Source organism: Lepidochelys olivacea (genome assembly GCF_965140295.1).
Source record: "Lepidochelys olivacea isolate rLepOli2 genome assembly, chromosome: 27".
Taxonomy (NCBI): domain Eukaryota; kingdom Metazoa; phylum Chordata; order Testudines; family Cheloniidae; genus Lepidochelys; species Lepidochelys olivacea.
In genome coordinates, this window is record NC_140437.1 from 5,437,884 (window position 1) to 5,459,637 (window position 21,754).

Below are 21,754 nucleotides of genomic sequence, written 5' to 3' on the forward strand. Positions count from 1 at the left end.
GAAAATTATCCTCACTTTTATTTTGGTGCACTCCTAGAAATGCCCCCCGAAGTGTTAAGCTGTAAGGAACTATGAGAACTAGGGCCCGAGGCTATTTGGGCCAAGCTGTAGCACAAAGGTTTTTATTTATCAATGAGCCATGGCAGCTGCCCGTGTTTCTCACATGGTATTAACCTCGTGTTCAAGGGATACAGTCTCAGCCTTCCTGGTGGGCTCTTTGCCTGGGAATAGATGGTAGTTCTACGTGGAACTTTTCTGAGACCAAAACTGTTGTGCCCCAAACTGGGACTTGGAAAATCTAGGTTCAATTTTCTGCTCTGCTACAGACACGCCCTGGGACCTGGGGCAGCTCCTGAGGGGCCAGACTTTCAAACAGCTGGTAGCCAACAGGGAAATGTGGCTCAGTCTCCATCCATCACAGGGGCTGATGGTCCATCCTGGGCCTGGCTTGCCGGCGTTAGCCTGCAGGCTGTGTGGAGCAGGGACTGTCTCTAGGCGAGTCTATGTGCCAGGCCCTGCTCTTGGCTGAGCCCCCTAGGAGTTCCTGGAACAATCACCCGAGCAGCCTAGCTGCAAGCTCTCCGGCCAGGCCTGTCTCACCGAAAGCCTTCCCGCCGCCTGACTGACACTCGCAGCATCGACGCCCCAGAGCACCCCAGCCAGCCCCGCTCGAAACAGAAACACAATCAACAAGTGAAAAGGGACGTTAATCACGTCCACTGCACGAGCCCCCAGCCCCTCCTACAAGTAGAGCTTAGCACAGAGAGGGGCTGCCCGAGATGCCACGAGGTGCTTTGCTATGCTATTGATTTTATGGACAAGGTACCTAGATACTATGGTGATGGGCGGCCGTATAAAACCGTCAGATAGAAGAGTTCCCCTTAACTTCCCTCCCCCTCGGGAAGCTGGGCTCTGGACAGGGGAGGGGATGCCCTTGTACCCCTCCTGCGCTGGCAGCCTTGCTCCCTGGACTCAGAACAGGCTCTCTGCCGGGTGCTAGGCATGTCCCTGCACTCTCAGCAGAGACCTCATGATGCCGCTCCTGTCTGTGCCAGGGTCATGCTGCACTCAGAGCCATGGCACCTCCAGAAACGTCTGCCTTCACCGTGCCTCCCTCCCAATTTATAACCTGCCCCTTCCCTTGCTGCCTAGCCTTGCCCAGCACTGATCCTTTACCTGCTCTTCTAAGGAGTCCTTTCCTTTCTTCTTTACCTCTTCCCTTTCCCCATCCTGCCTTTTCTCTCCTCGCCTTTGCTCGCTCTGCTCCAGCTGCTTCTTTCTTTCTTTCTTTCTTTCTTTCTTTCTTTCTTTCTTTCTTTCTTTCTTTCTTTCTTTCTTTCTTTCTTGCCCTCCCCTTGCCAGTTTCATAGATTCCAAGGCCAGATCATCCAGGCTGACCTTCTGTAGGACCCAGGCCATAACCCCTAGAGCAGATCTCTTAGAAAAACATCCAGTCTTGAGTTGCACATTGTCGGTAGTGGAAAAACCATGCCCACCCCCAGGAAGCAGTTCCCATGGTCGTCAGTTCTTCAGCTCCACTCCTTCCTGAGCCCTGCGCTGGCCGCAGGTTTCCAGCCACCACTCTCCTGTTAGCCTCCCCATGATGTGGACCCCGTCACAGCCTTGCAGGAGAAGAGTGAGGGGAGCTGGCCCAGGCAGTGCAGGACTAGGGGACACTGCGCTGGGCAGGAAGGGGCCCAGCCTCTGGCTCATGGTCAGGGAGGCAGCAAGGCATGGGGTCTGGGCCCCGACCAGCCCTGGCGATTGGTGCAGTGAGCCGGGATGGGGGCTGGCCGTGGGGCGACAGATGACCGCGCTCTCTCTCCTCCCGCAGGTGCGGGCCAGTGCGATTGCGCAGGACGCGGACCAGAACTACGACTACGCCAGCAACAGTGTCATCCTGCACCTGGACCCCGGCGACGAGGTCTTCATCAAACTGGACGGCGGCAAGGCGCACGGGGGGAACAACAACAAATACAGCACATTCTCGGGCTTCATCATCTACTCGGACTGAGCTGCCGCCCGCTCGCCCTCGCCAAGCAGACTGGGAAGGCTCCCCGGGGCGGGGCCCATCCCTAGAGCCTGGCCCGGGGGTCTGGCCCCGGCCTCCCTGCCACACGGAGCGCCGGGGAGGGCATCCGCCTGCCGACAGTGAGACCCTGACATCTGCCCCTTTCCCTTCACTTCTTTCCTCCCCCAACAGCTACGCAGCCCCCATGAGCCCCATCTCACCTGACGGCCACGCGACCCCTCGTGATACCCGTCTCACTCCCTGACTGCCACACGGCCCCTCATGAGCCCCGTCTCGCCCCCGACAGCCACGTGGCCCCCCGTGAGCCCCGTCTCACCCCCCAACGGCCACGCAGCCCCCCATGAGCCTTGTCTCACCCCCAGACGGTCACATGATCCCTCGTGAGCCCTGTCTCACCCCATGATGGGCACGCGGCCCCTCACAAGCTCCGTTCCATCCCTACTACCACATGGCCCCAGTGAGCCCCATCCCATCCCCCAATGACCATGTGGCCCCCCACAAGCCCCATCTCACCCCCGCAATGGCCACGCAGCTCCTCATTAACCCCAGCCCACCCCCCCAATAGTTACACAGTGCCCACAAGCTCCGTTCTACCCCTGACTACCACGCAGCCCCTGGCGAGCCTTGTTCCACCCCCCCGATGGCCACATGGCACCCCATGAGCTCCGTCCCATCCCCCGACAGCCACATGGCCCAAGAGCCCTATCCCACCCCCTGACAGCCATGCGGCCTCCAATATATGGGGGCCTCTCCTGGGGAGCAGTGGGGGGCAGCTGGACCTGCAGCCCCCTCCCCTGAAGAACGGGGTGGGGGAGACAACGCCACCATGGGTGCACCCAGCCTCCCTTCCGCACAAGCCCTCACAGGTGGAGCGAGGGACCCGGCCATGTCAGTCCCCTCCCTGACGCCCATCCCGACACCAGAGCTGGGGGCTGGGGCTGAAAGTCAGGCAGGGGCAGGGATTGATTTTCTTACCAATATCAGAGCAAATCCGTGGTAAATAAGAGCTGTGACCTCTCCCGAGTCTGGTTTCTTCTTCCATGCGCTGCTCTCCACGGGCTTGGCTTCGCTGTCCTGCCCCAGGGACAGGGCGGGGAGTGGGCAGGCGGGAGTGCGGGGTTGCCAGACACGGCCTTTCTGAAACTCCATCACAGCCCGGAGCCAGGGTCAGATCAGCAACTGTCTGTCCATCCATCCATCTGTCCAGCTACTCAGACAGGCCTCTGGCCCTCCATCCCTCTATCCTTCTATCCAGCCATCCAGTCCTCTGTCTATCCATCCCTCCAGCCAGCCAGCCTTCCGCCCATCCCTCCATCCATCCATCCTTCTGTCCGTCCATCCCTCTCTCCATCCATCAGTACAGCCAGACACCCCTCTGTCCATCTGTCTGTCCATCCATCCATCCATCAACCCTCCCTCCCGCCATCCCTCTATCCTTCTATCCTGCCAGCCAGTCCTCTGTCCATCCGTCCCTTCATCCATTCTTTTGTCCAGCCAGCCAGTCCTCTGTCCACCCGTCTCTCCATCCCTCCATCCATCCTTCTGTCCAGTCAGCCACCCCTCTACCCATCTGTCCCTCCATCCATCCATCCATCCCTCTGTCCCTCCATCCATTCATCCCCCTATCCAGCCAACCAGCCCTCTGTCCATCCAACCCTCCATCCATCCTTCTAGCCATCCATCCATCTATCTCTCTTTCCAGCCAGCCTCCCTTCTGTCTATCCGTCCCTCCATCCATCCCTCTGTCTAGCCTGCAAGACCGCCAAGCCAGCAGCCAGTCTTCTGTCCATCCATCCAACCCTCCCTCCCTCCATCTGTCCAGTATCACTCCATGGGCTTGAATTAAACAAACAAGCAAGCTAATAAATGAACCCCCACCCATCCACTAAGCTGGCATGTTCACTTGGGGGCAGGGGCAGGCACCCAGGGGAGGCTGCTGGACGCATCACATGCCGGGAAAGGGTCCTGACTGCCCTCTCCCCAGGCACACTGAGCAACAGAAGGGTGCTCTGGCCCGCACCCCGTCAATGTTAGGGTGAGCTGGTGGGGAAAGGCAGCGGAGGGAGGGGGAGGGAGATGGGGAAGAGAGAGCAGCTGGGTGGGAGGAGGATGGAAAGGGAGGGGAGAGGCAGCAGCCGGAGCGGGAAGGGAAGAAGGATCTTCTCAGCGTATGCGCAACGTGCCTCAAGTGGCTCATGCCCAGGAGTCATCACCGTATTTGGGGTGCTGGTTGGATCATTCACTTCCTGGGCCCGGGCCCGTACTGACAGTGTGCCAGGCCACCCAAGCCGTGCCCCAGTGGCGGGGAGCGTGCCAGGCCCCCAGGGCCGTGCCCCTGTGGGGGGAGCGTGCTAGGCCCCCCGGGCCGTGCCCCTGTGGCGGGGAGCGCACCAGGCCCCCCAGGCCGTGCCTCAGTGGCAGGGAGCGCGCCAGGCCCCCCGAGCCGTGCCTCAGTGGCGGGGAGCGCGCCAGGCCCCCCGAGCCGTGCCTCAGTGGCGGGGAGCGCGCCAGGCCCCCCGAGCCGTGCCCCAGTGGCGGGGAGCGCGCAAGGCCCCCCAGGCCATGCCCCTGTGGCAGGGAGAGCGCCAGGCCCCCCAGGCCGTGCCTCAGTGGCGGGGAGCGCGCCAGGCCCCCCGGGCCGTGCCCCTGTGGCGGGGAGCGTGCCAGGCCCCCCGGGCCGTGCCTCAGTGGCGGGGAGCGCACCAGGCCCCCCAAGCCGTGCCCCTGTGGCAGGAGGGGATGGTGCGGGGAAAACGCTAACGAAAAGGTGAGTGAGGCCCGGAGCTGAGGGTATGGGGGAAAGGAGCAGGTGTGAGATAAGGCAGAGTGGGGGAAAGGGGCTTTTGTCTCAGGCTCTCTTCCTATTACAGCTCTCAGTGGGAGAACCTCCCGGCTAGTGCAGGCTGGGCAGGGTCTTCCCCATCCACGCTGGCCGGCAGCAGGTCTAAGCACTTCGACCTGATGAGCTGTGGTTTCAGCTCCAGTGGTCACTCAACAAAACAAAAAACTCTCAGTGGAGCCTAATCAGCTCTGTCTTTAAACAGGAGAGAGGAGCAGGTCCACTGGCACCCGTGACTCTTAGACGGAGCCCACACCACCAAGCAAACCACCTGTCCCCACCCTCTCTCTCTCCCCTGGGGTCAGCCATCCAAACCGCTAGCTTAGTGAGTGCAGTTTGGTTGAGGGTGATCAGTGTTTCATTTGTAATGAGAGCGATACCTGGGCTCATGCAACTTTTGTACTTTTTTCAGAGTAGCAGCCGTGTTAGTCTGTATTTGCAAAAGAAAAGGAGGACTTGTGGCACCTTAGAGACTAACCAATTTATTTGAGCATAAGCTTTTGAATGCACCCAATGAAGTGAGCTGTAGCTCACGAAAGCTCATGCTCAAATAAATGTGTTAGTCTCTAAGGTGCCACAAGTCCTCCTTTTCTTTTTGTACTTTTATAACTGATGTGGCAAGCCCAGAGGCCCCAAGGCTATGAATTACCAAGCCTAGATGTGCCAGGGCTCAGACCTGGCACAAATTAAGCACAGAGGGTGACTCCTTCAATCAGGACACACTAAGTCCAGCCCTTCTGCCTTTTACACATACAAGAAGGATAACAGCATTTCATTCAATACGAAAGTGATTTGTAACCCAGCACCAGCCAGAATTGATCACAGCTCCGTCTGCTGAATACCTAGGCAGAATAGGCGTGTTCACGTACAGACAGTCTGTTCCTGAAGCCTTCCCTCCCCCCACCCCACACCTCATCACTGGCTGTCAGGGGACAGCTCACTCAGACCTTGCTTACAAATCATAATTTGAAAATATTAGGTTGGCCGAGATCGCCAAAACGAATGCACCGACATTGTCAGAAAAATGAAGGGCTGTGTGAGGAAGCTAGTCTTTGTTCAGACTTTTCAAACCCATTCTGCTTTCTGAGGTACAAGTATTTTCTCATACACTGTATTTGCTTTTTCAAATTTCAAACCAATGACTAAATTGGCAACACTGCGTAGAACTACTTGCCCACTGGGGGGTGTTGTGGAAATTCAGGGGGCATGTACACCCTCCCTGGTGGGGGCAGGGGGGGGATCCCTGCCACCAGGCCTCACCCTGAGCAGGAAGCATCACAGGAGCTGTTCCTTCTCCAGGGCTCGCAGGAGAGCCCTATTGGCAGCTTTGCAACGCTGGCCCCATGTCCCCACCGAAATGACCCGGTGTAGCTGAGTGTCCCTGCTCCTGGCACAGCAGTCTGGCTCCACCAGCGTTGCCAGGACACTGAAAACGCTCCCCTGAACAGCACCGGGGGGCATGGGAATCTGCCAGGTGCAAGCTGGGTGGTGGGGTGAAGCTGTCAGGGGACAGACTTGCCAGCAATGCTTCACCCTCCCAACCCACCTGGGCTAGACTCTTCAGCAAGAGCAACAGAAGAGGTACCCAACAGACCTGCCTTGGACTGAGGCTGCCTGATACAATCCTGTGATCCTGGTGACAACTGCAGACAGACAGACAGACAGCTCGTCGGCAACCCTGACGGATCTAGGAACAGCTCCCGGTTCGGAGCCTTCCAGCGCCCCCAACTCCAGCTGAAATTGATGGGACATGATGGGACTGTGCTGACAGGCAAGCAGGCTCTCCCGGCCAACGCACAGGACTGTGAGCTGGAGCCCTGACTTCTGTGCTGGGCTCGCTGCGTGGCTGCAGGCAGGGCCCTTCCCAGCTCTGGGCCTCCATTTTCCGCCGGGTGTGAGCCTCACACCAAGACCCTAGAAGGTGCTACGGAAAGGCAAAAGGCACCGATGACAACGATTCCTAACCCCTGCCCTTCTCGGCTACAGCTCCCAAAGTGCTCTGCAGAGGGCAGACTCCTTTGCCCCGTTTTCCAAGGAGCAGGGACGTCAGACAAAGGCCTGTGTCCAAGCACATGCTGATCTCAGTAACAGAACTGGGATCTGGGGGAAAGTCTGGCTCCAGAGCCTGGCCCATCTCTGGTCGGGGGTTTATTTCCTGGGGTCGCTGGCGTTTTCCTCTGCCCCATGGAGCAGGGAAGCTCCCCCTTGTTCCTCTCACCCTTCCGTGCAACCGGAGCACTTTGTTGGTAAGGTCCCAAACGGACCCGGACCAGGCGCTGAGCAGTATTAGCACCCCTCCTCCCAGGGACCCGCGCGCTGCCCTTACCGAGCCTGGCCCGATTGGCATCTCACTGGCATGAGGCAAGGCTGGCTGCGCGAGCTGAGTGTGGCATCTCAGAGTCCTGGCCAAATTCCAGCAGGAACCCGCCTGTCCTGCATCCCCTGCCCCATGGGGTTCTCCCTCCCTTGTACACTGTGAAACCGCCCCAGAGGTGGCTGCACTTGGAAACACAGGGACTCAAACTGTGCCAGTCAGCAGGGAGGTCCCAGTCTATCAAAGCCAAGGGGAGCTGAGGGCGCCCGACCCCCGCAGGACCCGGCCTGGGCAGTGCTTTAGCCTTGCACGAGCACAGGGCAGCATGGTACCTGCAGTACGCTCTGGTCTGCATGTGCCGCCCCAGCAGTCCAGCCGGGGGCGTGAACCTCTCGCCCAGGCCGGGGCGGTCACCACCTGGCTCTCCGGAGGAGGGAGAGAAGAACCGTGGAAGGAGCTCTCAGCACGGCTGACGGACGCACAGACAGCTCTTGATTTAGCCTGGGCCGCTCCCAGACGCTTCTGCCTCTCCCCCGTGCCACCCCACTTCTGCGGGCAGCCTCAGCGGCAGTGCCGGTTTCTCCGCGTGCCGCTGTCTGGGCTGCGAGCCGCACGTGAGCACAAAGCACTTGGCCGGCAGACGCTTCCTTCCAGCTCAGCGGCTCCCTGACACCTACCCCAGGCTGACAGCCGCTCCCGCGTGCTGCGCGGCTCGCCAGGCATCGGCATCGCTGTGGGGGGAGGGCCAGGGTCAGTGCACCTGCCCGCGGGAGGGTTTGGGGCAGGGAAGCTGAGGAGTGTGACCCCCTGCCTGCCCCTCCCTGGCCCAGCCCGAGAGCAGGGGCACTCTGGGACGAGGGAGCAGCTCCTCAGCTGCAGTTGGATGCAGGTGGCCCTAATGCACCAGCCTGGGTGCCATGCAGCTGGTGATGGAGGGAACCACATGAGCAGCCTGGCTGGGTGCCATGCAGCTGGAGGGAACCACATGAGCAGCCTGCTTCTTTCGACTGGCATCCCTGGAGCGCTCAGGCTAGAAGAGCAGCTGGCCTGGAGGAGGGCCCCCTGCAACACATCTGGGAGCGCCTCAGGGGATGGGCATGAGGAACCAGCCACACCCTCCCTCTGCACAATGGCCCAGGTGCCGTCTACTTTGCATGGCACCTCTCCCCAGCTGTGCTGTGTCCAGCCCCACTCCACCCTCTGCTCTCTGGTCTAGAACAGCTGGGAGGGAGGGGAGCAGCAAGTCACCCCGGGAAGCCATGGTAACAGCAGGCAGCTGCAATGGGAGGGCGCAGTGATAGGGTGAAGCTGTTGCAGGAGGCCAAAGGGATGGCAGGTGGCGGTTACAGAGGTTGTGGGTGTTTCAGGCAGAGGTTACGGAGGCCGTGGTGGAGGCAAGTGGCGGTTACAGAGGTTCTGGGTGTTTCAGGCAGAGGTTACGGAGGTCGCGGTGGAGGCAGGCAGTGGTTACAGAGGTCATGGTGGAGGCAGGCAGAGGTTACGGAGGCCGTGGTGGAGGCAGGCAGAGGTTACGGAGGCCATGGTTATGGAGGTCGTGGTGGAGGCAAGCAGAGGTTACGGAGGCCGTGGTGGAGGCAGGCAGCGGTTACTCCATCACAGTACGGAGACCTAAGCAAAAATTTTTAAAAATATGGTTTAATGTGAACTGAAACAAAAATGTTCCTTGTTCCTTCCTGAATCAGAAAATCCCCCCAAATGTTTGCTTCAGAATCGTCGCCGCAGTGTGTTTCTAAAAGGAAATTAGCTCCCCGGCACTGCTGCCAGCATGTCAGTTTCACTCAGCATCTGAGCAGCTCCCAGGGTCTGCAGCTCTAGGGCAGCCCTGCCAAGCGGCCAACAGGCCAGTCTGGAGTCTGGAAGGCCCCCTGCCCCAAAGGCACAGAGCCTTGGACCCCACCCAGAGCCGCCAGGCTACCAGCTCCACAGATGTGGGTCTCCTTGCTCCCGGCTGCAGATCGAGGAGCCAGCCTCAGTTCGAGTCAGGGCTCCCAGGGTCTCCAGGATCCCTGCCGAGGAGCTGGGACCGTGGAGTTCCTGGGAGCCTGGACACCCAGGCCTGGCTGCTCTGTCCCTGAAGCACCAGGACCCTCTGCAACCCACCAGGGTCCCGGCAGGTTTCTGTGGGAAAATTTCTGACCAGCTCCAGTGGTAAAGACATCTCTGCACCTCCCTCACTCTGGACCCAGGCCCCACATAACAGTAACCTCAGACCTAGCGGCTCTTTGTGAGGTTCCTGAACCATTAAATCCAAATCTTAGTGCTGGAGTTGGCTTCGGAGCCAGTCTCCAACCCCCTGAGCCCTCCAGGAGTAACCCCTCCTCAGCCCTTGCACCATTTCCCTAGTGCCTTTTATTCCAAATGATCCTGAAGCACTTTTCAGATGGTAGACCCCCCTTTCCACTGCAGTACAGCCACTTCTGGGGTGGAACACACCAGCCGGTTTGCAGCACACCATAACAGAGTAGGACATCAAAATGATGAGAACTTCTGTACTCAGATGAATTTACTTCCCCAAATGGGCCCCAGACACCCTTAGAAATGGGTGCGTGTGGCAGTACGAGGGGGTGTGGGTTCATTTCCCCCCTGAGCTTGGGAGTTGAGTTCCTGACCCCCCGAGCACAGAATCAGCCATGGAGGCGGGGAAGCCAGCACGCACAGTGCTGCTTGTCGCATGGAGGGCTGGTGACTAGCTCGGAGGGATACAGCCCCAGTGAGACGCTGCTGCCTGGAGCAAGCAGTGCTTGCAAATCTGTTTTCTGCTTCATTCGATCATTCGCTTCCCTTGTGTTCTGTTCTGTGACCCCTGGTCCCAGACACTGCCACGCAAACACGCCTCCAAGTGCCAGGCGACCAGCCTCCTCACCAAACAAGTTGCTCAGAGAAGCCAATGCTATGCACTCTGAACTTCAGGTGACAGCCAAACTAACCCCAGTTTAGCTCGCTGCATGTGACCGAGCAGCAGCCTAGAGGTCAGGACTCCTGGGTTCTATTCCTGGGTCTGACATTGTGGCCAAGTCATAACCCCTCTCTGTGCCCCATTTGTAAACCAAAGGTGATCATACAGCCCTAGTTCACAAGGAAGATGAGAGGAGTTCTTAGTCCAAGGCTTTGCAGCAATGTCACCTCTTCAGAATAAAAGCACTAGGGGAATGCAAAGGATCAGATCATTACCTGGAGCTGGACTCACACAGGCACTGGCATGCCTAGTCTTCTCCCTTGCAGGGTCCAGACACTAGTCTTCTCCCTTGCAGGGTCCAGTCCAGGCTCCAGCCCAGGTCCAACCGTCTACACACAATGAAACAGCCTCTTAGCCCAAGCCCCACAACCCCAAGTCAGGTGGCCTGGGCCAGTGGAGGGTGTCAGGGTAGACATACCCTATGTTACAGCCTGGCCACAAAGCCAGTGGATCTGGCTCCCCACATGACTTAAGCCGACACAGTGGCTCTATGCCACTTCCCACCATGGTCCCTGGCACAGGGCCATGGCCCCGGAGCTGCACTCCAGCTACTCTCAGCTGCTGAAATGGAACCTTAAAGCCACAGGCCTCTGAGAGTAGGTCAAGCACCTCTGAGGCTGCTCTCACTCATCCTGACAGCTGGCTCCAGAATAGGGGCGGTCCGGAGTTGGCCCTTGCCCTGTCCATTCCTGTGCCAAGTACGAAGTCTCAAGCTGGGCACTCAAAAATTAAGAGACCCAAAATCAGAGGCCATTTTCAAACTACAAAGCCTGATTCACACACAGCTCTGCTACGGCACAAGCCATTGCACAAACAGATCTCTCAGAACTTTGTACCTCCCCTTCCTTCCACTCTGAATTTATCCTTCGCTCTTCTGGCTGTGCAGCCACAGCTACCTTTTCAGGGCTCTTTCCCCCGGCAATGAGAAGGAATATTTTGAAGCTCTGGAATCTGAGGTGTGAGCTGCTCTAATCTCACTGGCAGGTATCAAACCTTTAACTCTCCCCGGGAGGTGATAATGAGAGAGGCACACACAGCGGGAGCATGTTAAAAGCAGTGCTAGGCTACAGATGTTGCCAAAAAGACACTTCTATTTCCCCTTGTTTATTCCCCCCCTCCAGCCACTGTTCCTCAGACGTTCTTGTCAACTGCTGGAAATGGCCCACCTTGATTATCACTACAAAAGGTCCCTCCCGTCCCCCCCGCCCCCCCTCCCCACTCTCCTGCTGGTAATAGCTCACCTTAAGTGATCACTTTCTTTACCGTGTGTATGGTAACACCCATTGTTTCATGTTCTGTGTATATAAATCTCCCCACTGTATTTTCCACTGCATGCATCCGATGAAGTGAGCTGTAGCTCACGAAAGCTTATGCTCAAATAAATATGTTAGTCTCTAAGGTGCCACAAGTCCTCCTTTTCTTTTTGCGAATACAGACTAACACGGCTGCTACTCTGAAACTTCTCCATCTGTATCCCCTGCCCCTCCGCAGAGGAGTCTCCCGCTGTGATAGTACTGGCTGGAGGGGGCTAAAGTCTCTGGTAGAGAGCCAGTATTCCCATTGCGCTTGATGGTCTCCACCACCTAGAACATGGGGACCATGATCATGAGTAGAGCTGGGCAAAATTTTTCAGACAAATAATTTATTCACTGAAAAATGCAGCTTTGGTCAACCTGAAACAATTTGCAAATGTGACCAGCTTGGGTTTGGCTGGGAAAATATTTGTCAAGGCCAGTTTGAGAAAAGTAAGAGTGTCCCTACCCCTTTTATAGCCTCAGACCAGTGGCTAAGCTGCTTGCCCAGAACATAAAAGTCCTCGATTTCAATCCACACTGGAGCAGGGACTTGACGTCAGAGGCTACCCCCCACCCCCAGGTGAGCAGCCGGACCAATGGCTATAGGCTATGTTAGGGGAAAGGACTCTCAATCCCTCCTGTTGAAGCTGTTCTACTTTGTATAAATACTAAATAGTCCTTGGGTCAGTGTGTGAATGAGAACAACACTGGAGCCTGGTGCTTCAGACAGACAGATGGGTGGTAGGAGATATGAATTCACATTTTCTCTCCGCCTGTTTCAGAAGAAAGATTTGAATCCTGTCTCCTACTTGGCAGGTGAGTGTCTTCATCACCAGGCTATAGAAATGCTGCTTCTCTCTTTTTGGCCCAGTGAATTTGTATGTGGTTATTTAAAGTGGACCCAGTTCAACAGGGGAGCTTGAGAGCTCCTTGCTCCAGCCTAGCCTGTGCCCTGTCAAATCCTTGGCCCTTTCACATGACCTAGAGTTGTATATTGTGGAGCTGGGATTTTCAAAGCCTCCGAAGGGAAATTTCCATTGATTTTTAATCAGAAGCAGGTATCCAAATAGGAGGGTTTGACAGTCCCAGCCTGGGTGTATATTAGCCGTTCGACAGCGGGCACAGAAGAAAATAAACCCCAGTAATATATAGTGAATCACAGGCGCCCAAGCAGTTATTGGCCTTGCTGGTGCTTAGGGCCAGCCCTGCGTGTCCAGCCCTGCAGATCCCCCATGCTGACCGCACCCCGCTCCATAGCACCCTCCCTTTGCCTGGGTAGCCCCTTGCCGGGGGAGCGCAACTGCTTTACTAGCCCCAATCCCCGCTGCGCGCCTGGGCGTCTGGGCTCAGCGCTACCATGCGGCGGGTGGGGAAACTGAGGCCCCCAGAGGGCAAGGGCCGTGCCCACCATCTCTGCGCAGCGGCGGCGGCTGAGCTGGCCACGGGACCCATCCGCCCGGCGGAGGGGGCCTGACCAGTGCCCTGCAGCCCAGCCAGCGCACGCGCGGCGCACCCCTGGAGCGGGACCCCCAAGGGACCCCCATACGCCCGCGGCACCCTTCCTCAAAGAACTACAACTCCCGGCGAGCCCTGCGACCCCCCCCCCGTCTGAGGACACGCCTAGTGGCCTTGTGAAGGGAGCGGGCTCCGCCCCCTGGCGGCGCAGAGCCAATCAGAAGGAGGCGGGCGGCCAATGGGGAGAGCGGCCGGGCGTTGCCGCGTGATTTGAAAGGCGGCAGGCGGAAGCGGCTGGTCGCGCGGTCCCCGTTCCACGGTAAGAGCCGCGGCCCCTCGACGGCCACCCCCGAGCGCCAGGGGGAGCCCTGGGCCCTGCCCGGGCCGAGCCGCCCGGGGCCTCAGGCCGCAGGGGCGCAGCCAGGCCGCGGCTGGGCCTGGGGGTCGCTCCGGGGCGGGGTCCGCTGGGGGTCCGCTTTGCCCAGCGCCCCCGGAGCCCGGGCCGCGGACCGGCCCAGGGACACTGTGTGCAGCGGGGGGGCCTGCACCGCGCTGCAAACCCTGCGTGGGCTGGAATCCGGGCCGAGCCGAGCCGGGCCGGGGGGTCCCCCCACTTCCCGCCCTTTCCCGGGAGCCGCCCTGCGCGGTTCCTCCCTCGCTCCCGGGCGCAGGGCGCTGCCCTCCTTTCTCCCGTACCCGCTTCGTCTCCTAAATGAGTCAGTGTGAACACGGGGCGCCTCGGCGGGGGGAGCAGGTTTAAAATAACTACCCTGTTCGCGCACGCCACATGGGTGCGACCGCTAAGGAACTAAACTTCATTTTCACGCTTTTAGAAGGCTGCCAAACAGAAGGGGGGCGGGGGGGGGGAGGGCTGATTATTTGAAAGGTCATTACACGTTCATCCCCGTTGCCTTTGCAATTTCTCCTTGAGAAGGTGAGGACATGCCACCTGGTGGCTGCTGGAGTGGCTACGTTCAGGGTAAACGAGCCCTTGTGTCTGATTCTCCCTGCCCCGCATAGCCAGGGCTCCCACAGAAATTAGTAGGATCTGTGGGGGTGGGACAACTCTGACAATCGTTCCTGCCCAAAATAAAGGGCTTTGCTGATCTGCAAGGTGTCTGTGGAGAAGCTAATAGGGATCAGAAGGGATCTTTCATGACCCCCTTTTCTGGTGTCCTTGCACTAATAAATATAGGAGGAGGATATATGACCTTTAACCTCTAGATCGGGGTGGGCAAACTTTTTGGCCTGAGGGCCACCTCTGGGTATGGAAATTGTATGGCAGGCTCACGAATTTGAGGTTGGGGGGAGTGAGGGCCCTGGCTGGGGGTGCGGTCTCTGGGGTGGGACCAGAAATGAGGAGTTCAGGATGTGGGAGGGGGCTCTGGATTGGGGCAGGGAGGGTGGGGTGGGGCAAGGGCTCTGAGATGGGGCTGGGGATGAGGGGTTTGGGGTGTAGGAGGGTGCTCTGGGCTGGGACTGAGGGGTTTGGAGGGTGGGCAGGGGATCAGAGCTGGGGCAGCGGGTTGGGCTGTGGGGGGAGGCTCCAGGCGGCGCTTACCTCAAGCAGCTCCCAGAAGCAGTGGCATGTCCTGGTTCTAGTGTAGCTAATCAGCTCTGCTGCTTGCTGCCCTGTCTGCAGGCGCTGCCCCTGCAACTCCCATTGGCTGTGGCTCCTGGCCAGTTGGAGCTGTGGGTGAGGCACTTGGGGTGAAGGCAGCGTGCGGAGCAGAGCCCCCTGGCTGTTCTTACGCATCGGAGCCGGGGTGGGGACATGATGCTACTTCCGGGAGCTGCGCGGAGCGGCCCCCAACCCTGCTTCACGGCTGGAGCACCAGAGCCCCGGACCCCACTCCCCAACGGGAGCTCGAGGGCCAGATTAAAACGGCTGGCGGACTGGATGTGGCCCGCGGGCCATAGTTTGCCCACCCCTGGTCTAGGTTTAGTTTGAATCTATCTCACGTTGGCAGAGACCAGCACATAGCTATCATCTGGTGGCTATCTAACCTTTGGAAAGAGATATACTAAGACAGAAGATATCATAGTACCACTGTATAAATCCACGGTATGCCCACACATGGAATATTGCGTACAGTTCTGGTCACTCCATCTTAAAAGAGAGATATTAGAATTGCAAAAGTTCAGAGAAGGGCAACAAAAATGATCTAGGGGTACGGAAAGTCTTCCATAGGATGAGAGGTTAAAAAGACTGGGACTGTTTATCATATCCTTAGTGTCTTTTCTAAGATGAAGGTCTATAAAATCATGAATGGTGTGGAGAATATTTACTAGGGCTGTCGATTAATCACAGTTAACTAACGATTAACTCAAAAAAATTAATCATGATTACAAAAATTAATCGCACTGTTAAACAATAGAATACCAATTGAAATTTAAATATTTTTGGATGTTTTTCTACGTTTTCGAATGTATCTATTTCAATTACAACACAGAATACAAAGTGTACAGTGCTCACTTTATTTTTTATTACAAATATTTGCTCTGTAAAAATGATAAACAAAAGATAGTATTTTTGAGTTCACCTCATACATGTACTGGAGTGCAATCTCTTTATCATGAAAGTGCAACTTATAAATGTAGTTTTTTTGGGTTGTGTTTTTTTGTTAGGTAACTGCACTCAAAAACAAAACAATGTAAAACTTTAGAGCCTACTAGTCCACTCAGTCCTACTTCTTGTTCAGCCAGTCGCTAAGACAAACAAGTTTGTTTACATTTACGGGAGATAATGCTGCCCACTTCTTAATTACAATGTCACCTGAAAGTGAGAACAGGCATTCAAATGGCACAGTTGTAGCCGGCGTTGCAAGATATTTACATGTCAGATGCACTAAAGATTCATGTGTCTCTTCATTCTTTGGCCATGGTTCCAGAGGACATGTTTCCATGCTGATGATGCTAGTTTTAAAAAAAAAAAAAGTGTTAATTAAATTTGTGACTGAACTCCTTGGAGGAGAATTGTATATCGCCTGCTCTGTTTTACCCACATTCTGCCACATATTTCATGTTAGAGCAGTTTCGGATGCTGACCCAGCACATGTTCATTTTAAGAACACTTTCACTGCAGATTTGACAAAATGCAAAGAAGATACCAATGTGAGATTTCTAAAGATAGCCACAGCACTCAACCCAGGATTTAAGAATCTGAAGTGCCTTCCAAAATCTGAGAGGGATGAGATGTGGAGCATGCTTTCAGAAGTCTTAAAAGAGCAACACTCTGATGCCGAATCTACAGAACCCAAACCACCAAAAAAGAATATCAACCTTCCCCTGGTGGCATCTGACTCACGATGATGAAAATGAACATGCGTCGTCCACACTGCTTTAGTTCGTTATTGAGCAGAACCTGTCATCAGCATGGACGCATGTCCTCTGGAATGGCGGTTGAAGCATCAAGGGATATATGAATCTTCAGTGCATCTGGCATGTAAATATCTTGCAACACCAGCTACAACAGTGCCATGTGAACGCCTGTTCTCACTTTCAGGTGACATTGTAAGCAAGAAGCAGGCAGCATTATCTTCTGCAAATGTAAATAAACTTGTTTGTTTGAGCGACTGGCTTGAAACAAGAAGTGGGACTGATTGGACTTGTAGGTGCTAAAGCTTTATGCTGTTTTGTTTTTGAATGCAGTTATTTTTTGTACATAATTCTAAAGTTGTAAGTTGAACTCTCATGATAAAAAGATTGCACTACATTACTTGTATTAGGTGAATTGAAAAATACTGGTTTTTTTTTACAGTGCAAATATTTGTAGTAATATAAAGTGAGCACTGTACACTTTGTATTTTGTGTTGTAATTGAAATCAATATATTTGAAAATGAAGAAAGCATCCAAAAATATTTTAATAAATGGTATTATTGTTTAACAGCACACTTAATCGCAATTAACTTTCTTAGTTGCTTAACAACACTAATATTTACCCTTTCACATAACCCAACAGAGGTTTCTTGATAAAATTAATAAGCAGCAGGTTTAAAACAAACCAAAGGAAGCACTTTTTCAACACAGTGTGCAGTTAACCTATGGAACTCATTGCTGTAGATGTTGTGAAGGCCAAAAGTATAACTGGGTTCAAAAAAGATGTAGATAAGTTCATGGAGGATAGGTCCATCGATGGCTATTGACTGCCAGAAGCTGGGACTGGACAACAGGATGGATCACTGTTCATTTCCTCTGAAGCATCTGGCACCAGCCACTGTTGGAAGACCGCATACTAGGCTAGATGGACCATTGATCTGACCCACTATGGCTGCTCTTATATGAAATGAACTGGGCAGAGAGAAGTCCAGTGTTTGGACAGGTGACCATATAAACAAAATGTCATTGCAGTTGGCAGCACTAACTGGCTTTTTATCAATAGTCACAGCAGAAAGACCAAGGACTGAACTCTCCCCCTATCCTTGCCCCCCACCCCGGAGGAGGTTGAGCACTGGTGGTGGTGATGGGAGGCATGAGGGGGTAAAGGTAGGCAAGGTTCCTACATTGTACTTCTGCAAATAGATAGGCTTTAGTCTCTGGATTGTAAATCTGGCATTTAGAGCATTACACAGCGTGTGAGAGGCAAATAGGTTGATAGCCAAGAACATACGGCAAACAGCAGTCCCCTATTTTTAAATAAAGGGGTCTATTGCCCTGAGAAGAGAGTTTGTTCCCTAAGTGGTTGCTAATTCAGATCCATTCATCTTGCCAGCCCCTCTGGATTTTTGGATCATTGAAAAGGTGTGATCCAACGATCAGTGATGGGTGTTCAGTGTCCTGCTTCTGACTGTGGCTGTTATTCCCTCTTTGGATGCAGTACTGACTGAAGCTGCTCTACAATCATGGTGTCCGTTCTGCCCACAGAAGAGGGCAATGTGGCAGTGGTGGTGCGGGTACGGCCCCAGAATCAACAGGAGCGGGAAGGGAGTCGTCACGCTGTGGTGCAGGTGATCGGTGACAGCATGTTGGTGTTTGACCCCGAGGAACCCCGTCTATCGGGAGTTTTTACAGGCTTCCGGGGGCATGATGCCCCCAAGCGAAAGGGCAAGGACCTGAAGTTTGTGTTTGACCAAGTGTTTGGTGAGAGTGCTACACAGGAGGAAGTATTCCAGCACACAACTAAGGAGATCCTGGATGGGGTGCTGAATGGGTACAACTGCTCTGGTAAGGAGCCCTGGTGCGGCATTTTATTTGGCTTCATTATACAGAGTTAACTGAACACATTACAGGGTTAAGTATACAGTGAACATAGTCAAATGCCATTGCTCAGGACCTGAGCCGACTCCTTGCAGTGTGTGTGTGTGGGGGATTTTTATCACATCCAGCACTGTAATTTGCAGGAAGCTGCTGCACGAAGAAGAGGCTCTTCCACTCTTTTTTTTTTCATTCATTTGATTTCCCCTAACAGAGCCACCTTCCCACTGTTTGGTCCACACAATTAAACTTTAATAACTTAGCTGATGCCTGAGTTGGGATCCGAGGCCAGACTGGCTCAATAGAGGATCAGGCCTGGTCAGTCCTGTATTCCTGTAGACCAGTGGTTCTCAACCAGGGATCCATGGCCCTCTGGGGGGCCGTGAGCAGGTTTCGGGGGTCTGCCAAGCAGGGACAGTGTTAGACTCGCTGGGGCTCGGGGCAGAAAACCTAAGTCCTGCCATGCAGGGCTGAAGCCTGAGGCCCTGAGCCCCACCACCCAGAGGCGGAAGCAGAAGCTGAACACCTTAACTTCACAGAGGCCCCTGTGGTGTGGAGCCCCAGGCAACTGTCTGGTTTGCTACCATCTTCTGTTGGCCCCACCAAACATGGAGCTCCCCTTTGATATGAAGACATTAGTGCAGTTCTGCAAGTCAGCCATGCTGGTGCAGTAATAACGAACTAAAAACAGAAGGGAGTTGTCTCGTGGTTAGAGCCTGGGACTGGGCATCAGAACTCCTAGGTTCTATTCCTGGCTCTATTTGGGGTGTGTTGTGAGCACAGATCTGTGACGGGCTCTCTTTACATGCCCTTCTTATGCTAAATATTTTTGAGATCCTTTAACAATACTTCGTACTTCTACAGCATCTTATTAATGGGGGAAAGACTGAAATCACTAGAATACCATGTCCTATTCGGAGGTCAACACTTTTAAAAGGATGTTGAAAAATTGCAAAGGGCTCAGAGATGAGCTACAAGACTGAGTCAAGGTCTGGAAAATCTGCTTTATAGTGAAAGATTTAGGAAGCTCAATCTTATGAGTTTATTAAAGAAAAGGTTAGAGATGACTTGATCATGTCTATAAGTATCTAAATGGGGAGCAGATTTCTGATATTAGATGGCTCTTTCATCTAGCAGACAAAAACCATAATGAAATCCAGTGGCTGGAAGCTGAAGCTACATAAAAACAGAGTAGACAATAGGTGCAAATTTCCAACAATGAGGGTAATTAACCATTGGAACAATTTATCTAGGGATGGGGCTGATTCTCTGTAACTTGAAATCTAAATCAAGATAGAGCATCCTTATTTTAAAAAAAATAGACCCTGGCTCAACCCCAGAGGGGGTTGTAGGAATTATTGGGTGAAATTCTTTGGCCTATATATAGGAGGACAGATTAGATTATAGTGGTCTTTTCTGGCCTTTGAATTTCTAGTGTCTTGTCTTTCTATTTCCAGTGTTTGCCTATGGTGCAACAGGTGCAGGAAAAACCTACACCATGCTGGGCTCTGAGAAGAGTCCAGGCATCATGTACCTCACCATGGTGGAGCTTTATAAAAGGATTGAGGCAAGGAAGGAGGAGAAAAGCTGCGAGGTGCTCATCTCCTACCAGGAGGTACCCGGGTGTCTGACGCTACCCCCTTCCATCTGCTACCACCTTGAAGAAGAGGTGTCAGGGGGCGGTAGTTAGGATTACATGGCTCCATCCCCTCAGGTTCAGTATGGTGCCAGCAAGCTGCTGAGATTCCATAGCACTATGCCACTGACTAGTCCAGCTGGTCCTGGGGTGGGAAAGAAGTTCTGTCTCCATTTTTCCCACTTGCTTTTTGGCATCCTCTCACTGCACCACAGACACTCTACAATGACCCTCCTGTGCTTGCCTTTACCCATTAGGGAGGGAAATTTTCACTTGTGTATTCCCTTCTCCCTAGGCTGTTACTGAGTCCAACACAGTGTATTGTGTCTACACCCAGCTTCTTTGTTGGAGCAGAATCTATCTAAAATCCCCAGTTTGAACTCTCAGGTGACCTGTAAACAGGGTTTTGTCCCTCTAGCTCTACAACTGCTTATGTGAACTTGAATATGCTGATTCACTTCTCTGTGCCTCTGTAATATGGCAACACTTCTCTGCCTCGCAAGGATGATTAAGGGGCGTGCGGTTTGTGAGGCTTAGTGTTTGTGAAGCACTATGAGATTCTATGTTTGTGAAAACTATGAGATTAGTGTTTGTGAAGCACTATGCTCTTAAAAGGGCAGTGGCAGTGACATGGGATAAAGTCCTTGTAACGGTCTTAACGCTGTCCTTGGGACTAGGTGCTTGCATATATGGTGTTGCAGCACTCTTCCTTGATGGAACTTGTGTAAAGCCTTTCCAGAGAATCAGCCCTTCCTCCCTAGGAAGAACTAGTCTGACCTGTTTGAACTCCACTCTCTTTGCTCCTGTTGTAATCTATTATACGGTCTAGCTCCCTCCACGCAAAGACCTTCCTCTGGCCTCCTGCACCTAGCTTCCTAGGGTCACTGTTTAGGATGTTTACTCTTGATTCCTTGTTCTAGGTGTACAATGAGCAGATTCATGACCTCCTGGAGCCGAAGGGCCCTCTAGCAATCAGGGAGGACCCAGAGAAAGGGGTAGTGGTACAGGGTCTCTCCTTCCATCAGGTATGTATAAGGACTCCCCACAACAAAAGAGTGCATGGACTAGGCACAGCTACAGGTCTAACTGTAAATAATTACTTTATTTTCAGTAAAGGGAAAATAGCAGAGGAGAAGTTACATTGCTTGAGCCCTTCCCACTGTTCCTGAAGAGCTGGGTGACTGGGGGTCTACAGTGCTTCTTGGGGATAGCCAGGATTGTGAGGCACCTCGCTACCACCCACCCATAGTGTGAGGAAGTCTTGTTTGTTCCTGGCATGGGTCAGTTAGTCAACACCACCAGCCCCTGGCAACGCAAGCTCGGCCTTCCAGGCCTACATTGACCCCACTTGCTCTTTAGATGTTAGCGATAGGCACACCTCAGCCCCCAAGTCCACAGAATATGTCCTTGGAGAAGTCCTGGATCCCCTGGGCACTCACAGAATTTCCAAATCCCTGTTCCCAAAAGAACTGCATACCACAGCTTACTAGTGACACAGCTCTGCTTTACACACAGCACTCGGCTGTGGGAATTAGAGTGCCTGACGTTAATGAGGATATTAATGTAATAGGCAGTGTGGAAACTTGGTGGAATGAGAATGATCAATGGCCCAGGATAATACCCAGGTACAAAATATACAGGAACGGAAGAGTAGGTCAAACTGGTGAGGGAGTGGTGCTATATCTGACAGAAGGCATAGTCGAAGTAAAAATCTTAAATCAACCTGTACCATAGAATCTCTATGGATATGTAACCCTTCTGCCCGTCAGAGTTGGCAGCAACAAGGGCCAGGTTCAGTATTTAGGGGTTCCATTCCAATAATACAATGCAAAACCGGCTTGAGCCCCCACCCAGTGACCTGGGACAAATATATAGCACCCCTGCTGGGCACCTCCAAGAGGCAATACTTCCCCTCTCGCAAGCACAGAGTCTGAGTGTAGCAAAGCCTTTTAATAACAGAGAGAAACAATGTGGCATTATGTTGGGGAAACACCACCAAGAGGATTCCTAAC

General features: G+C 54.0%; 2 protein-coding genes across 3 annotated transcripts in view; both read left to right on the forward strand.

The window, feature by feature from the left end:
* The window catches only part of C1QL1 (complement C1q like 1), a 70,870-nt gene extending 67,821 nt beyond the window's left edge, over positions 1–3,049 (forward strand). Inside the window, exon 2 of the mRNA XM_084615725.1 lies at positions 1,835–3,049. Within this exon, the coding sequence (XP_084471851.1) occupies positions 1,835–2,014 (180 nt within the window). The 3' untranslated portion in view covers positions 2,015–3,049. The remainder of the gene's footprint in view (positions 1–1,834) is intronic.
* Positions 3,050–12,186: 9,137 nt separating this feature from the next.
* The window catches only part of KIF18B (kinesin family member 18B), a 37,182-nt gene continuing 27,614 nt past the window's right edge, over positions 12,187–21,754 (forward strand). The window contains exons 1-4 of one of the 2 annotated variants that reach the window (XM_084615961.1): positions 12,187–12,273; positions 17,730–18,076; positions 19,564–19,721; positions 20,663–20,767. In XM_084615961.1, coding sequence (XP_084472087.1) covers positions 17,755–18,076; positions 19,564–19,721; positions 20,663–20,767 — 585 coding nt within the window. In that variant the 5' untranslated portion in view covers positions 12,187–12,273; positions 17,730–17,754. Of the gene's footprint in view, positions 12,274–13,177; positions 13,232–17,729; positions 18,077–19,563; positions 19,722–20,662; positions 20,768–21,754 lie in introns of those variants that run through there. The other variant, XM_084615960.1, reaches the window with a different exon arrangement.